The sequence below is a fragment of the Numida meleagris genome, chromosome 2 (genome assembly GCF_002078875.1).
Source record: "Numida meleagris isolate 19003 breed g44 Domestic line chromosome 2, NumMel1.0, whole genome shotgun sequence".
NCBI lineage: Eukaryota > Metazoa > Chordata > Aves > Galliformes > Numididae > Numida > Numida meleagris.
In genome coordinates, this window is record NC_034410.1 from 87,724,705 (window position 1) to 87,743,915 (window position 19,211).

Here is a 19,211-nt window from a genome sequence, read left to right on the forward strand (position 1 = left end):
ATGACAGAAAGAGAACATGAAAAAAAATAAACAGAAAATTCCAAGCCCCCACAAGCCTGGGAACATTGTTAAGATCATGTAATTATAGGAATAAAGTGAGTAAAAATACACAAGTTCTTTGAACAGTTAAAAAACAGCTAGCACTGTCCTACTATAATTAATCAGTTTGTTTATCATCTCTGGCAAAAAGAATGTGTTTTCCAGTAACGTACTTCTACATTTCTGAAGTTACTTACTAACAATAAAATTACATTAAATAAAATGACATTAAGATTTAAATGAAATAAAAGCTTCTTTGGTTTAAGCAGATAGAAGTTATGAGTATCTGATATTCTAATTTGGAAAAATCTACAATTTAACTGAAGAAAATGTTACTGTGCAACATCTGCATTGTATAGATGCCTAGAAAACTAAGTACAATGGCAGCATAATACTATTTTTTAAGGTCTAAGCAATATAAAGATGTATTCAGTATTAACAAATAAATGTATTATTTGTCCTCAGACATTGTAACTTCTCAGGTTTATAAAATATTCTTGGTGGTGAACATGTATTTATTAACTGATGTAATCATACACAGATGGTTAAACTCTTTAAAGATGCACATTTCACATATATCATCATAATTAAGTAATAAGTAATATCATGTAAGTAATATCATAAAATATAGATATTTAAATGAACAGAGGGAAAACAGAACCCTTAAGATTAATATTGCCCTAAAAGATGAACCTAAAGGACATTTAGGTAAATTTGGTCTCATAAAATGCAGATAAGCTGGTAAAAATACTGAAAATTTGAAACTGAAGACAGTATTTCTAGGAATAAAATTGAATTATTATGACACTTCAAGAACATACTCCAAATATAATAAATCACTGAAAAGATAACTATTTGATTTTCACACATCTTAGTAAAACATTTATTTATAAAATATTTATTAGATATATTCTTGTTTTCAGTTTTAAAAACTCTTTAAGGTTTTTTTTTTTCTAAAACTAGGGTAGTTCAGAATTTATAAAATTCAATTCTCACAAAACTATCCGTGCTGAAAGAGACCTCTAGTGGCATATGCAGCTGAACTCTCCACACCAAGGACAATTGAACAAAACTCATGCACTGGCAATGGGGAGTCCACAGTATTCTCAGGAGAACTTTTGGATCTCCAAGACAAAAAAATCCCTTATTGTCTATGTTAGCAACCTCCTACTTAGCCCAGGTTTTATATAGTGCACTACTTAGCAGATTCTAAATCTTTTTATCACACATCTTGCTTACAGAGCAAAGGAATACATACCATTCTCCCAATTTGATTTTGCCTATTTCATTAGATGTATATTTATTTGGTCTCTCCATTTTAAGTTTCCCATTTTTTTTAAATCTTAGCTATGATGGCTAAAAATCCTGGTGCGAAGTAGTGAAGAAAAATTAATATTCTTGATTTCTAATCATACCAGCAAAATCTGTGAATGCATATTGGATTTATTTACCCAATGAGTTGTCTCTTCTGTGAGTATTCCTGAGTTCTCTTCCGCAAGATTTATAATATTTTGTTAATGACTATTAATTTTGGTAAGTGTGAATCTTTTCCATCATTACAGGTCAGAAACAGAAATCTTACATCATGATGATCTTCAAACTGTGTTCCACAGCATTTGCCTCCCTGAGAATCATGTCCGAATATTCTTTACATATCACAAGAGTTAATCTTTTCATTTTCAAAAAAATCATAGATGCATTTACTTTTTGTTCTGTTTTTAAATTAGGTATGTAACCCTTACAACTAGGGTTAAACCTTTAAACCTTTTCCATCCACCTTCAGGTTTTGCTTCTACTATTCTACATGAGGAAAACTAGTATATTGCTATTACAAATGGCAGCAGATAGATGCATTCTTTTCTACAGCAGACTATAGAGCAAATCCACCAGATAGGTGAAGTATAACACATTTTAGTGCCTCAGACAGCTTTATTCTTCTCTCTCACAATACAAACCTATCCAAAGACAATGACAGACACCGCCTTTTTGTTGTTATTTAGACATGTGGCAATTCCTCTGATGCATAAAATGACTGCTGGAAAGCAGGTATATTGAGGGAGGTAGTCGCAAACAGTAAGCAGTATTTTCAAAAATACTTTATTAGAACAAGTAACTTTTGTAACCAACAGTCACTAAAATAATTTTTAAGTCAGTTTTACTGCCACAGCCTATAGACACTCCTGACATATTTATCAGTGCAGCCTGCATAGAATCATAGCATCTTTAGCTACTCTGAAATTCTAAGCTAGATCTTAAAGTCAAAAAGGCCAATCCAGGATGCAAATTTTGCATAGCCTTTTCCCAAACTGCGATTTTATACTGACATACAACCAGCGAGAAAGCAGATTCAGATGTCTTAGTATTTGCTGTGTAACTGAAATCAGACTTGTAAAAATAGTATTTCTGAAGCTTTATCTTCTGCAGACAAGAGCACTGGCTGGATTGTAACTCATACTTCGACAGCAGAGACGGTTAACTGCCAGATACCAAATGACTAGAGACTTAGCACTTAATGAGTAATCAACATGTATGCTCTTGTACTGTTACAAAGGCATGACAAAGTGTGTAAGCTGAAAATGCATTGCCTGAATACATGAGAATTGTACATTAGTCTCTCAAAGTAACACCCAAATCAAGGTCTCCACACTGTCAAAACTGTTATTAAGCTTCTAAAGAAAGCTGAAAAATCCGTAAGAAACTAGGCGTCACTCGGTTTCAATTAAGCTGTGTTTACCGCAAGTGACTCGGAAGGGCTTCCCTTTTCTTCATACCTTCAGTGCAATAATGAATCAAGATTAAAAGTTTCTGAAGTTGAAAAATGCACAGGATGGTTTTCTGACCATTCTCTTAATATCTAGCGTTGCTTGACTTCCTAGACTCTTCTCAGACCAATGACTTTCTCTTGCACCGTCTCCGGCTATTTTATTCTTCTTCCTCAATGATGAAGGAGCAGCTTTCTAGGGGGTCATATTGTACATCAGACCCCTTCAACAAAATGAGCGGTTAGTTTGTTTTTTTCCCTAAACTTTTCCTGTAGTTATTTTTAATCGTTTCAAATTACCTGGCTTACAGCACAAATCAACAATAGCATTAGCACAGCCAACAGTGAAAAGCACATAGAAGCACGGGAACTTGCACTCAACAGGCAGAAAATGAATCATTACTTTGAAGAGTTCATTTTCTGTTGACTCACTGAACAGAGAGCAGTTCTGCAGTTGTGAAAAGTGGGTGGGAGGAAGGGGATGGGCAGGACTAACCCTTTTGCTGATAAACAGTATCTAGATCAGCTTATCTGTAATGTGACGCAAAGGAATCGCACACAAGAAACTTTTCCTTCCATCCCTGAGCATCTTCAGGCGGCATTCACAAAAAAGAATCCTTTGTTTGGGAAAGTAAAGGAAACATCTATATCACAGTTATTTTCCGTGGCTTACTTAAACACAAAGGAAACTACAGTCCTGCAGGTGAAAAAAAATAAAATCACCTATTCTGGCTGGTTGACCACATGCATGTTTCACACTGCAGCCTGTTCAGATTTTTAACACTTAGTCAAATTGCACGTTTGTATGAAAATATGAAAGAATGACTGTAAAGCTCATTCACACATCATGAACCCATATGCACAGAATTAGTATGCGCTCACTACGAGGTTTCACTTAAGAGGAAATTTCAGAAAAAGTTACCTGCCTAGGATAAAAAGAACATGAACTGACCACAATAATCTCTGAAAGACACCATGATTATATATTTATATTCATGATATAGATTTGGAAAGAACGCTAGAAGTGCATGTGTTCTTTTATTCAGTGCAAATAACACCTTATGAATGATTTAAGAGGATCTATACTACATGCTACAGAGAAGCACATTACAGCTCCAAGGAACAAGCGAGGAAAAAGGTGTAAGCTTGCTCCCAGCCAAGCTTTATTTAGGAGCTTTTAAACAAACACCTTTTCCTTGGTGAAGAAAGGAGAAATAACATTCCTTCTTTACCTGTATGGTTGCTGATGAACGTAAGAGGAACAACCCATTTTTTCTAGCATATACACAACACACATTTTACACATAGGTCCTAACTGCATACCAGACATAATATTATTTCTCAATAACTGTGTCAGCGAAGAATATATTTAACTGACAGAATATTTAATGCTTTTAGACAATAAAAGGCATATTTTCCCACCAGACAGTATGAATCCTCCAAATCCGAACCTCCTGATAATTAAGCCACTTGACAGATTATTTTAAGCACATATCATTAGCATCCAACAACAAAACTATTGAATTTTTCCTTCTATCCTTGTTAACACAAAAGGCTGTGCTTGGGGAATTCACAGAGATAGTTACTTCCCCAGAGTAAATAGACTGGTAAAAAGTGAGCATCCTCTCTGAGAAAATCAGAAGGAAGCAGGCCTGTTTTGTTTTCTTTTTTTCCTTTTTCCTTTTTTTTAAAAAATAAAAGATAAAGAATCACAAACAGGCAATTTGGATATGTAGAAACATGTCCATTCAGAAGTATCACATGTGGGTATTTACGCAAGTTGCAGTTTAAGACTAGAAGAAAATACTTACAAGTGAAAATCAGTATCTCATTAAACTACAATCTCAGTACTCACATCTTTCTCCACAGCAAGTTTATTTCATAATAATTTAAATTCTACTGGCTTAAAATATCTACACCCACACGCTAATACAATTGCTCAGTGTGAAATTACTGGCAAATCATGTTAATGATTTTACTTCTGTTGCAATTAGTTGCTGTTTCAATTCTCATTAAATGACATACATGTTTATGAAGTCACAAATGTCATGTGAAACTCCTTTGGGAATCTCCATAGTGCACTGCAGCAATACTTTTTTTTTTTTTTTTTAATTTTCTGAAGGTAATGACTGGACCTATCCCCCTTCCCTTTTTTTTATTTTTATTTTTTAAAGAATGTAGACTCTTAACATTGTTTGGGACACCTGTCTATTTTAACATGAGAGACCAGTCCTTTTTCCTTGCATAGCAGAACAGAAGAAAACTCACAGACCAACCAGGTAACTTCTTTTACAAAGCCTTCTGCCTATAACGATAGAAACATCCATCCAGCTCCACCTGAAGGCTGATGGACAAAATAAAGACAGCATGAAACATGATATAAACAGAGATTTGAAAATTACTTGCTAAAAATGCCTTGCATGAGATTCATTTGACACAATTTAGACATCTACATTAAAAGTTACATTAGTTGGTTGCCTAAAAGGATGACTGAGCTAATACGTGTGTCTTAAGGAAGACATCTATACTTTAGGGTAAATGAATTACACCAAGGAAGCGCCTGATTCTGTTCAGCAAGTTAAAAGTGATCTAGAACTACCACAGGTTTAGATGTCTGCAATATAAATCTCTACATTTAAATGAGATTATTCTCACCTCCTCATCTTGCAGCTGCATTAATTTCCTCTTTTAAAGCTCTTTAACGAAGAAGAAATTCATAACAGATATGTAATGTAAAGCACAGAAGACTTATAATTAAGAAGATAATTACTATCATTAAACTACCAGTCAGCAAAGGTTATCGTGTCAATGCATAGCCATGGTTGTTTTCCAAAGCACTGATATTCCAAGCAGTATTAACAGTTGAAATTTCTGACCCTATTTTATTAACTTCAAGAACTTTAGGCAAAATAATGCGCGAGTTAAATCTGCTACTAGAAAAAGGTGGATAGATGGACCAGTAAGGGATTCCCTTTCACTTCTTGGGAATAGTCCCGAGTGACGCTAATGAAGATTGAGACAGAGAGATTCCACAAACACTTTGTTGAGAACCCAGTATATCTTCCAAGGTAACTACTGCTTTGTAGATATGTTACAGCTGCGGAAGTTACTTGGACAAAGCACGGCAAGACAAGGGTGACATACTGACTTTGAGTTCTGAAATCTCAGTTTCCTCATTAGTTGGTGAAGATGACCTAGATATCAAAACCACATTAGACAGAGTTGCTGAAGTTATCACATCAATTTCACTTGTCACTTTTGTCAAAACTTCTGGATCTAAAAGAACGTGGACTAGCACAGGTAGGTCTGCCTAGCTATGCTATCAGAAAGATTTTTGATATACTGTAAGTCACAAAATCTTTTATACTGTCTACTGATGTCCAAAGCCTTATCCAACCAGAAACCTACCTCAGAGAAGAAAGGCAATTACTGTCCTAACTCACTTTACTTACTACTGATGATTTATGACTGAACTCAGGGAAATACTGTATTTCTGATGTTTTATTCTGTAACAGGACTAAAATCATGCAAACTACCTTCCAAAGACTGAAAGACAAGAAATGGTGTCATTTTATTAATCATCCTCTAGACAGAGACACATAAATAGCTTCATCCTAAGTTAGGTATTTCTACCAACACCTTTGCAAAACTATTTGATACTGGAAAGAAAATAAAAGAAAGCAGCTTATATTGGTGCAGTTTTAAATGACACTGAATGAAAGTAGTACTGCAAGATTCTCTGACAGACAAATGGCAAAAAGCATCTTTCAAAGCAGAAAAACAATTTTTCTATGGATAATCAAGACCCTGGCAACAAATTCTCCCCCTCAGGGTCCTTGCTATGACCTGATGACATGTTTCAAAAGCATTTCAAGATGCTTTAAAAAAAAGGGGAAAAAGAGCATTAAAATACACTGGTGGCACTTGTCCATTTGTAAGCAGGCTAAATATTGGTGTAAAAAAAAAAAAATCCCTTTAGCAGCTTTTCTCAATACCATTCTGTAACTACAAATTCATGCCAAGAGTAAGTCCATTTTTGACTAAGGACGGAAATCTATCCTTGTTGCAGAAGATAGCGTCTAAGAGGAAGACAGACTTGGCTTGTGGCATCTACTGCTGCAGAGATCTTAACAAATTTGCTATAAGTTTCCTATTCATTATGGATCCAAAAAAAAGAAGAAAAATGAGAGACTTCACAGGAAGCTTTTGAGATATTAATTCTGCTTTCCAGGGAAGGAGAAGATGAGGGAAGGTGTTACTAAGCGCCCATGATTACATTCAACATACACAAAATCTATGAGTAAACATAAATTCCATGGAAATTTAAAAAACTAACCTATAATAGGAAGTGGGGAGAGAGAAGAGAGGAAAGGAAGGAGTCTAAAGTAAACATTTAGGAATTAGTTTAGGCAATTTTTTTTTTCAGAAAATTATAGCCAATTTCTATCACAGGACAAGAATTGGAGCTGCATCCTTTATGCACATCCAGAAGATAATTGCTACATAATATATTGATTTTCTTATCCTTAGGCCAAGTAAGTTTTGGAGTCACAAAGCAAGAAGAAATAAAGATGACAAAGATGAAGAAAACCATTTTCAACAAACCGCACATCCTAGAATTTGAACAATCAAATGCAAAAGGAACTAAAACAGCCAGACAGCAAGCTCCTCTCCATTGTCTAGCCTAGTTGAAAGTGCTGTTACTCTGGTCTCACGGGTGATCATGAATCTATTATTAAACATTCCACTCCATATTTCCCTCCCCTCCCCTGGCCCCAAGGGGAGTAGTAGTTCCTAGAAAAGGAATGTTTCAACTCAGGACATGTTACTTCATTTTTTTTTACATCTATCTGCTCTAGATGAGAATGTGTGGAAAAGGGTTTTCTCTTCCCTGCCTCTTCACGTGCTGCATGTGGAAGTCTTCTCTAATCAAAGAAGAAAATGAAAATCAGGATGCAACTTAAGTGCAGTCAGGACTCTGCAGCTCTGAAGTTATACTTTATGTTACCTTTTTTGTTGTTTAATTCTTCCCTAAGCACTTCTTCACTGGGACAATGTCGTGTCAATATTACAGACTGAAATTGTAGAAAGAAAGCCAAACAGAAATGCATTTCTTTCCTGTTCCTGGCACTGATTTGGTATTCCACAACCTCAGTATTCTCAAACACAGCATTGATAATTAACAGTATATGGCATTATATCCACCAAAACAAATGGTAATATCCTAAGGAACATCAGAGCATACAAAATTCAGTCTTAGAACTAGCTATCCCAAAATAGACAAGGCTTATTTTTCCTAGAGAATATGAGTTCTTAAAACGAGCAGCAAACTTTCTCTTCAGACAACCATAAATACAACGATTAAATATATATAATTGGCCTCTATAACAACAAAAGTTTTTAAAGATACTAGAAATTTATTTAATACGAGAAAATTTATTTTATGCTTGCTGTGAATGATGTAAGTTTCTATTATGGCAGAACACTTATTTAATTACCTTCTGTGCAGCAAGATGGAGAGCAGTTCTTCGGCTACGATCAGCTCTATTAACATCTGCTCCAGCCTTCAGCAATGCCTCTGCACAGTCTACCCTGTCAGCCAACACACAGTACATAAGTGGAGTTCTTCCAAACTGGTCCTCTGTATCTTTCAGCTCAGAGTTTCCTAAAATAATAACAAAAAAATAGATATAGCATAATTTAATCTGTGACTAAAAGCAGTATTTTTTTTATTAATGGGTACTTTTAATATAAACAGAGTGATCATAATGATGGAGCATCACATAAAATCAACATTACTACTTTTTACTCTATTTTTACTGACACTTAGAGGGCATTCTTTTCCATTTCAGTGATCAGATCATTTTGGGGGCCCTACTCTGGACGCGCTCCAAGTCCACATCTCTCCTGTACTGAGGAGTCCACATCTGGACACAGTACTGCAGGTGAGGTCTCACCAGCACAGAGTAGAGGAGCAGGATAACCACCCTCAACCTGCAGGCCATGCTTCTTTTGATGCAGCCCAGGATGTGGTTGGATTTCTGGGCTCCAAGGGCACGTTGCTGGCTCATGTCCAGCCTACCGCCCACCAGCACCTTCAAGTCCTTTTTGGCAGGGGTGTGCTCTATCCTTACATCCCTCAGCTTGTGCTGATAGTGGAGGTTGTCGTGACCCAGGTGCAAAACCTTGCACTTGGCTTTGCAGTACCTCATGAGGTTTACTTGGGCCAACTGCTGGAATCTGTCTAGATCCCTCTGGATGGCATTTTGCCCCTTGGGCACGTCAACTGCACTACATAGCTTGGTGTCATCCGTAAATTTGCAGAGAGTGCACTCGATCCCACTACTGATGTCACTGATTACGATATTAAACAGCACTGGTCTCAGTACTGACCCCTGAGGTATCCCACTTGTCACTGATCTCCATCCAGACATCAAGCCACTGACCACCACTCTGAGTACAATCTCCTAACCAGTTCCTCATCCATCAGAGTTCATCCGTAAAATCCATACCTTTCCAATTTGAAGAGAAGGATGTTAGTGGGGACCTTGTCAAAGACCTTACCAAAGTCCAAACAGAGGGCTCTTTTCCTTTGTCCACCGATGCAGTTACCCATCATAAAAAGCAACAAGGCTGGTCAGGCATGACTTGCCCTAGGTGAAGCCATGCTGGTTATCCCATATCACCTCCCTCTATTCCATGTGCCTTAGCACATAGAGGATCTACTCTATGATCTTCCCCGGCACTGATGTGAGGCTGACAGGTCAACAGTTCCCTGATTCATCCTTTCTATGCTTCTTAAAAATGAGTGTGACATTGCCTTTTCTCCAGTCAACAGGGACTGCTGTGACTCTTCAAATAACATCAAGAATGGCTTTGCAACTACTTCAGCCAATTCTCTCTGGATGTTCAGGTTCCTCAGGGATTCACAAAACTGATCTTCGCTTACAGTGGGACAGGCATTGCTCTCCCAGTTTACTCCTTCTGAACCATCCACTTGAGGGCTGTGTGCAAAGCAGTAGCTAGTGAAGACCAAGGCAAAAAAGCCAGCCTTCTTGTCCATTGTTAACAGCCTGCCTGTATTGCTCACTGGGGGCGGGAGTATGCTCTCCTGGACTTTTCCTTTCCATTTTATACACCTATAGAAGCCTTTCTTATTCTTCTTCGTGCCTCTTGTCAGGTCCAGTTCCAGCTTAGCCTTGGTCTTCTGACCCCACCCCTACGCAGCCTAACAGCATCTCTATACTCCTCCCAGGTTACCTGTCCCTGATTCCCCTGCCTGTGCGTTTTCTTCTTGCTCTTCAGATTTACCAGCAGGTCCCAGTTCAGCCATGCCAGTTTCTTGCCTTCCTTTCCTGACCTCCTACACTTGCAGGTGGAGAACTCTTGTTATCTAAGGAAAGCTTGCTTAAAGATCTTCCAGAACTGCTCCATTCCCTTGTCCTTGAGGACAGACTCCCATGGGGTTTTGTTGACTAACTCCTTGAAGAGCTGGAATTTGGCTTTCCTAAAATTAAGCTTCCTGATATCTATCTGCCTGTCTGATAGCCCTCAAGAGTGTGAACTGGATCAGTGCATGGTCACTACAGCCCAGGCAGCTTCCAATTCTGATGTCACCCATCAGTTCACTCACACTGGTGAGCAACAGGCCCAGCACTGCATCCGCCCTGGTGGGGCTGTCTATTTTCTGGCTTAGAAAGCTATCCTCAATACATTCCAGGAGCCTCCTGGATCACCTACAGCTTGCCATGCTACTTTTCCAGCAGATATCAGGGTGGTTGAAATCCCCAAGAACAGGACAAGAGCCTGCAAACGTGATGCCTTCTAGCTGGAGGAAGGTTTCAAGCTTCTGAAGCTTCTGAGTTTTGAAGCCTACTCACTGCAGTGCTTATTTAAAAAGCACAAATTTGACAATATTACACCTATACTGTTATTTACTTCATTGTGACTTATGAAAGGAAACTACAAAAATAATTATTGAGCTTTTTTGAATTTATATCATTAGCGAGACAGCAATTAAGCAAAATAAGTCGTCTGAGATCTCTAAGACAATATTTCACTGTATTCCTATCCACAGTCTAAAAAAATTTACAGTATGCATCCCCCACTACAAAGAATCATATTCCTATTCTGTCACCACATAGAAATTAATACCTATAAATTCTTAGTATCAACTGTCCTACACATCACAATGCCAAGTACATCTCCGAAGTGGAAAGGTCATATGTGGTTATTTAAAGAACACTGAATTTTTTCAGGTGAGTTAATTTTTCTTTTTAAATATTCCCTTGTTTGCATGATTGTTAAAGCTTTGAAAGAACTTCAGCAGAGGCACGCTCTTTCTTTACAGAAACAATCTCCTCATCATATTATACTTTACTACATACTCAATAATTGTATTCTTAATTATAATTTCAGAAAAGAGACAAGGAGATTGATATTCCCCCCTTGATCCATATTTAAAGATTAAAATTTGCTCCCTACCAACCAAGCTTCTCACAAAAACCACTGCTAAGCATGGTATTAGAAGTTACAGTAAACATTTGCTCACTTGCTTCATTTCTGAGTTCCTTCAAAACTGTCGAGTGAATACCAGGTAGATCTGATTATTCATTCTGTAATACCTCCTCTTGCTTAGAGACTGCAATTTGCAGTGAGAAAAGTCCTTCTACTTCGTAAAGAAAATATACTGTTAGTAACCCCTGTTCCCCAGTAGACAGCCCATCCGGTTTAATGTCTTTATTGATGATTTGGATGAGGGAATTGAGTACATCTGTAAGTTTGCAGATGACACCAAGTTGGGGAAAATGTCGATCTGCCTGAGGGTAGGAAGGCCCTACAGAGGTATCTGGACAGGCTGGATCGCTGGGCTGAGGCTGATGGGATGAAGTTCAAAAAGACGAAGTGTTGAGTCCTGCATTTTCGTCACAAGAAGTACATCGAGGCCCTGGAACACGACCAGAGAAGAGCAACACAGCTGGTAAAGGGTCTGGAACACAAGTCTTAATGAACAGTGGCAGAGGGAACTGGGATTGCTCAAGTCTGGAGAAGAGAAGGCTAAGGGGAACTTACTGCTCTCAACTACCTGAAAGGAGGTTGTGGCAAGGTGGGAGTTGTGCTCTTCTCCGAGGTAACAGCAATAGGACAAGAGGCAATGGCCTCAAGTTGCACCAGGGGAGGTTCAGTTTGGATATTAGGAAGAATTTCTTCTTGGGAAGAGTGATGTGACACTGGCACAGGCTGCCCAGTGAGGTGGTGGAGTCACCACCCCTGAAGGTGTTTAAGGAAAAGGTAGATGTAGGGACATAGTTTAGTGGGCAATATTGGCAGTAGGTGGACAGTTGGACTAGATGATCTTAGAGGTCTTTTTCAACCTTAATAATTCTATGAACTTTACCTGCATCTACCTATATTCTTTTACCTGTATCTATCTTCCTCAGATAAAGTTATGTTTTTTGAAGTACACCTTCTTACTTTCTGCATCCGCTCTCACACTGCTGATGAGCCATGCTTGCTTCCCATAGACCTTCCTAAACTTATTATTTTGATAAATGCTTTTGCACTTGCTTTCACGCTGCAAGCAAGGAGTTCACTTTTAAGACTCATCTTCAGATTCTCCTCAGTAAGCGTTTTTATTCTAATAGCCTTCATTTGCAGAGTTCACAACTGTTGCAGGCTGGTGTTGCTTACACATGTACACTCTGATTAAAAGTTACAAAATCTCTCCTTGTAGCATTCTGATACAGATCCCACCAATGGTCAGGACCAACTCAAGAGCTGATCCTGCTGTGGGTTCAACAAAATCTCACTTGTCAACCCCTTAATTATTTCTAACAATTTCATTTTAGGAGCTGATCCTCAATACGCCATTTACCCATTACACAAGAGTAACCTTCAGTACTACTGTGATTAGTTAGATGGGCAACAACAGAATGTTAATATGATAGTTCCTTACTTAGTCTTGAAGTTAGGAATCTTCAACATTTATTTTCTGCTTTGGTTTTCAGATGTGCATCACCACTCTTCTGCCTACATGGGTTCCACTGATGTATCAGAACACAAAGTATGCAGAAGAAACATCCACATTGATGCCTTCCTTTCCATAAATTTTATATTCTGACTATACTATCAGTAGCCTCATTTAAAAAAGACATCTAGTTCTCCCGTCTTATTTTTTAGACTTCTACCATGTATGCAGAAAAAAATACATTTGTTTTGGATTTCTATGCAACTTCAAGCTATTTAAACAGGATGCTATCTTTTCCTACTGTATTATTACCTAAGTGAAGACAGAGAATAGTTATGATTCCACCTTCTGTAGATAAACTGCTCAGAACCGCACATACCCTTGTCAGCTTTTCCTCTAGAAACTTTCTCATAATGAACGTAACAGGTAAGTCTCAAATTTATAATAAACAAATAACAAAAGTATGTTTTTCTATGGAAGAAAAATCAAATAATAAATCAAATAATGGAAATTTATGCTTGTAATTTTATACGAGTAATTTTTTCCAACATGGCCTAGTGTAAAAACTATGTAAGAATTTGTTCTGAACTTTGCTTAGAATGGGAGAAGTACTGCATACACCCTAGTTATTGCTCATTGTATCAAAACAGAAGACATTGAAAAAGCCTAATTTCATGGTAGCATCTTTTAAAGTAATTTTAAGACTTTTACAAATAGAGTTTGCAATATGTTTCTACATCTGAGTTAAAAGCTAAGTTCAAAGGTATTTGGATAACTATTTATGACCTATTTTATATTAAAAAATAGGAAATATAATTTTACTAATACTATGTACATGGTTGATGCTGTTTTAAAATTCCAATTTTTAACTAAAACTGCTGAGAAAAAAAAAGCCCTTGTATTTAAATGTTTATTTAAATGTTTTAAAGTGTTATCTCAATTTTGTTATTGAATCCTGAAATTCTTCTGCTCAAAATGACAAGCTGTATTATTTACGAAGTACATGTTCGTTAGGAAATAATTCAACGTGTAACATACAAGTTAAACAGTGGAATTACTTATTTTTTATTTTCCTTAACTTGCAAAATCTTTTGCTAGACATTCTATTCCAGAGCATTATGATTTCATTGCAAACTGGCTGCAGCTTCAAAGTAATTCTTTCCCCTATTGCTAGAAAAAAAAAATATGAAAATTTTAAAATATTGTGGAGCTGTTCATGTCTTACATCTCAATATTTTAGCTAACAACAAATGCTTTTTCAAAGTTACACCTCTGCCATTCTATAAAGCATAGCAAAGAAACCCCAAAACCAGTTATGAACAACCATGCAGGCCTGTGCAGCAAGATATACAGAGTTCCAAAGCACCATCTAACATGGCTCTGATCCCAACAAACATGCCGGTTACTCCAAATTGTGAACTACTCCACTTTCCAGTGTGAACAGTCTCAGCAATGACTCTTATTTATTGAAGCTGATGGGACTTGCACAACCACATACATTTTTGAAAATAAATATAAAAACATACATTTCTGCCAATCAGACACATGTATGTGGTTTATGCTCACAGGACACTTCCTCTTAAATCAGCAGCTGAGTTAAATCTCAAATTCCAAGTTGTCTGTTACATAACATAAGAGGATATACACAACGTTAGAGACTAAAATAAATGGCTGATGTTAAGAATACCAAAAACGACCTAAAGCTCATGTACAACCCTCCGTTTTGGAGGAATTAGAGGAACAGAGCAACAGACATCTCCTTTCCTCTTCAGCTCCCAAACACTGATGTAGCTGATGACAAAGGGTTTCCATGACTGCAAACCATCTGAATAAAAAATGAGCAAGACCTTCAAAACTTGATGCCAGTGATTTGCCTGTTTTTTTGTTTTGTTTTGTTTTTTTTTTTTTTTTTTAAGATAAACTATTTTCAGAAGTTATTGTGTTATTGTGGCCTTTGGAATGGTTAGCCCTGTGGATATTTCACTGAAAGTGTCCATGTGCTCAGGGTAAGAGCTAGGACAAATACTAGGAGCTACTACATCACCATCAAGTGATAAGAAGGACTAAGCTCATGAAATGCACTAACCACAACATCTTGTGGACTTCATAGTTGGAGTAAATGACTATTTTCTGATATCAAGATAGCAGAAACAGCCTTCTACATATTCACACATCAGTGTCGTTAAAATTTGCTCTGACAACATTAAACATTCTTCTACATGCCTGCCTAAGAAAGGAAGTTTGTTTAATTCCCTGTCCTTTCCAGGATCGACACCTTCACCTTCAGCCCACCCAGATAATAATCTCATAATGTTGGTCCCAACAGAGGTCACAAACACCATGGAATCAAGTGGCCCAGTTCTGAAATTTAACTCTCATATTCAAACATCTTTGCTTCCTCATAGTCTATAAAACAGTTGCGTCAGACACCAACATTTCTATGTATTTTTCATACCATGGCAGGAGTGATAAAGGGTAGGAAGCGGACCAGAACTCTGCTTAATCTTAAAAGGACAGATCATCTATTGTAACCAGCAGGGAATCTTGCCTTCTGTAATACCTGACATGAGATTTATTCAGCCTCTCACATTACAGAATATGGAAGAGAACAGCAGAGAGGAGAATCAAACTGAAGCATGCAATCGCATAGTTGCAACCAACAATTTGTAGTTAACATTTACAATAAAATATCATATAAAATAGTAAAAAAAAACATTTGTATTTGAGTAGTAGTTACATAATAAAAGTTTTTAAAATGAGGAACTGGACTAAATGGACACTGAAGTATAACAGCTGTTACACACATCTCTGTGCTCTCATAAAAAATTAAAACAATTAGATACATCTTATCTAGACTCTACATGAAAATGTTAAAAGCAAAATGATTATCCAAACACAAAATTCACTTTTGATCCCTTTGTGCCTGGGATTAAAATCATACAGATGATTTTTAATACAGAACGTACAATTAAAGACATGTTCGGTGTTGCAAAAAACAACCAAGAAAATACTGTGAGCGTTACCCAGAGCCACACATTGTACTAAAACAATGTGATACAGCACTAGTCAACTCACAAAACGCAAGACTTTGCATGTGGGTTATACAATAAACACGGTGCTTTATGTTATTTAACATACAGGCTGTCAAAAAAAGTCCAGTAATTAAGCATTACTACTTGTTATCACAAAGGACTAGTTTGTTCCAAAATCCCCTTTCTCTACGTGAAGTATTTTCTTACCTTTGATTTTGTCTATTTATGCTGCTTGATTTGTACAGGACGTCAAAAAAAAACAAAAAACCACAGTATCTAGTGCACATTGCATTATTTCAAACAGCTGCTCCTCTAAAATTACAAGTGATGGCGGGGACAATTACATATGTGTCCAAATTCATGAATTATAAGAAACTACAGCGCATATGTTTGTATACAGTCATACACGCTCTGTTAAACTACAGCAGGTGGGAAAAGGAGTAAAACCAAATAATGAAGACTCAAAGAGGAAATTAATAGTTATTCCCCTCTCTAAAAGAGAAAGTGAGACTTTATCTTAGTGGATATTCTGCTGTCAACACAATCAGATGCAACAGCTCGCTGTGTTAGCAGCATGACGTTAAGCAATGCAGCATACGCACACACAGCACTGATGTACTGTCCTGGTGCGGCTAAATGAAGGCAAGAAGTTCGGTGAGTAATGCCAATTGCTCAATTTACTTTTGGCATCAAGTTATACTCTCAACTGTGCCTGGTAAACAGCTAAAAATATTACTCTGATGCATTCTTCTCCTGCTAGGCAATATTTTTTTTGTCCTGTCTGGGCAAAACTAAGGTCTGTGTCACATCCTGTAAAGACACAACAAAGCAGAAGAGCCAAATTCTGCCATTACAGCAAAGAGTGCAAGGATCACACAGCTTTCTCTACCTCATTTACAAAGAACACAGCATTTTTGTTTTGTTGCTGCATTATTAACTTTAGGAAAAACAAACAAACAAACAGCGATTTCCATATCTGGTTCAAAGGTGTGTTTTGCAGTATGCTTGACAAGGCGTATCAGCAATACAAAAGTACTCGTTCCTTTGCATTTTCCAAGTATATTTTGGCTGTGAGATGAATAAAACCAAACTGAACGCAACAAAAACTATTCTTGTCATTTCTGATTGTTAACCAGGATTTTTAAATTCAGACTTTTTTCCCCTCTCTGTGCAGGCCGAAAACTCTTAAAGACAAGTATTTAAAGGAGTTGCATCCCATAGTTTCGAAGAAGTACCTGCATATCAACCACCTATTCATAGTTTACAAAATGTTCTACACTGACAGTTAATGGTATGAGCACAACTAAGGTGTTCTTTGTTTTTTGTTTTTTTTTAATTATTATTTCATAGTCATTCAACCTCATCAAGCTACAGGAATGACATTTTCAAAAAAGGCTGAACAAACCGAACTTTCACACTATCAGCCAGAACTGCATTTCATCAGAAGTGCTGAAGATGGAAGTCTTCAGCTAGATAGCCTTCCAGGTGTACGTAAGCATTTTTGGAACACACAACATAAGCTGCTTTTGAAAACTACTAACCTGGAATATTCTACCAGTTCTTAGAGAGTTCTTACAGATGGAAGGTGAAATTTTGGGCTTTTTAATGGATGGAAATGTTCAGGAATGTTTTAACTTCATCTTCCATAGGGTCAGTCACTTTCCTTAATTTGTCATGAGAAACATTATTAACGTATAAGCATCAAATTAACAAGTAAGACTTATTTCTTCCAAAATTCTAGGAAGTGTCAAGAATTTATTAACTATACAAATCACGAGAAAAACAAGTTTTTCAAATTTTCCAAAAAAGCAATGATTCTAAAAATAAGGATACAGGGTCAAAATATTTCAGCCTGGAGCACTTCTCCAGAATTTTAAATTCCTTGAAACATGAGTCCTGAATAACTCTTCTGATTATATCACTTACAATTTTCTGTTGTATTTCACATGGAAGTACCAATCAAGGGCAACAGATAGTAAAAAAGTAAGAAAAATCAGTTCTGTTTTCAAGACGACATTTTTTCTAGAAATACATGCAATCCAGAAACAAAAATGCATTTTAAAGATCAGAGCAATAAGCCAAAACCAAAAAGCATGTACAATAACAACATTTACCTGCTATTAGCTTTAGGAGGGTACTCTTATCTCCATTAACAGCAGCGGCATGCACTTCAGATGCTAATGAGGAACCACTGAAGAGGCAGTTTGCTGAAATATTCATACTCTTGCAAGGTATTATCATAGGTCACATCTGTACCACCAACATATTTTGTAAGAATTCAGTTCTAGGGGAGGAAAAAAAAAAAGCAACCACAACTGAATTGAAGTAACAAATGTTAAAATTACTCAAACAATGTCAACAAGAATAAACAGTCCCACTGAAAAACAGGAAAGAACAAATGCATTTCTTATTTTGTTAGGTAAATCTATTTCTAGTCAAGATTCAATCAACAAAAGCCTACATTATGTATATCTATAAATATTGTATAGTTTTGTTGTCTTCAAAATAAATCTCAGTCAATAAGCTTTGCAAAAGTCTGCAGAAAAGATAGGGTTTATCTATGAATTCAACAGATCGTTCTTCAGAGTGCTGGCATGGATGTTTCAAGTAACTAGTAATGTTTATCAAGTATTTACTTAATATCTGGTGGTATTTTACCACGATGGCTTATGAATATATGCAGAACAAGGTTTATAGTCAAAAGTAGTATCTTTTATTGGACCAACTGGCATAACTGAAATAATCAGTCCAACTTTTTAGATTTTGAGTCTTCTTCAAATCTGAACAGAAGCTTGAAAACATAAGAAAATCCACAATGAGACGGATCAAGCACTCCCAAACCAACCAATGCCAAAGAACAAGGTAAATATATTTATGACTTCACTTCTCTTTACTAAATATTTTCCTCACTTGTAACTATTTCAATCACTTCCTGAAGTGGACTTGATTTCTGTGTATTTAGAGCTCGTCAAATTCTGTTCATTTTCTTCAGTTAATTTCTCTTCTACAAACCTGTCTAGTCTCCTCTCAAGCTTATCCACTATATCCACTGAGCAAGGAGTGCCACAGCACAACCAAACATTGTATGGATGAACTGCTTTCCTCCATCTGTCTTGAAGTGACTCTCGGCATTTGAGGCCCCTTAAACCTTGTTCTGGAAGGGAAAGTAAACAGAAGTTCTAAGCCATCAGTAATTATTTCACACATCTCTGACATAGCTTCCACAATCATATATTCCTTTAGCTGAAAGCACTGGACATTACTTAGCTGTTCCCTAGGCAGAAGCTTTTATATATGTCTGAACATTTTAATTAGCCTTTTTGGACCTTCTCACAGTTCTGTTACATCCCTTTGAGATGGAAACTAAACTCCACTAGGTATTCAAGATGTAGGCAAAAATTGGAATTAGGCT

At 36.8% G+C, this 19,211-nt stretch overlaps 1 protein-coding gene across 3 annotated transcripts in view; it reads right to left on the minus strand.

Annotated features, from left to right (window-relative positions):
- The window catches only part of INVS (inversin), a 90,457-nt gene that overhangs the window by 67,251 nt on the left and 3,995 nt on the right, over positions 1–19,211 (minus strand). For 2 of the 3 annotated variants that reach the window (XM_021389211.1, XM_021389213.1), the window contains exons 2-4: positions 18,812–18,953; positions 17,914–18,083; positions 8,299–8,465 (exon numbers count right to left, since the gene is read on the minus strand). In XM_021389211.1, coding sequence (XP_021244886.1) covers positions 8,299–8,465; positions 17,914–18,040 — 294 coding nt within the window. In that variant the 5' untranslated portion in view covers positions 18,041–18,083; positions 18,812–18,953. The remainder of the gene's footprint in view (positions 1–8,298; positions 8,466–17,913; positions 18,084–18,811; positions 18,954–19,211) is intronic. The other variant, XM_021389210.1, reaches the window with a different exon arrangement.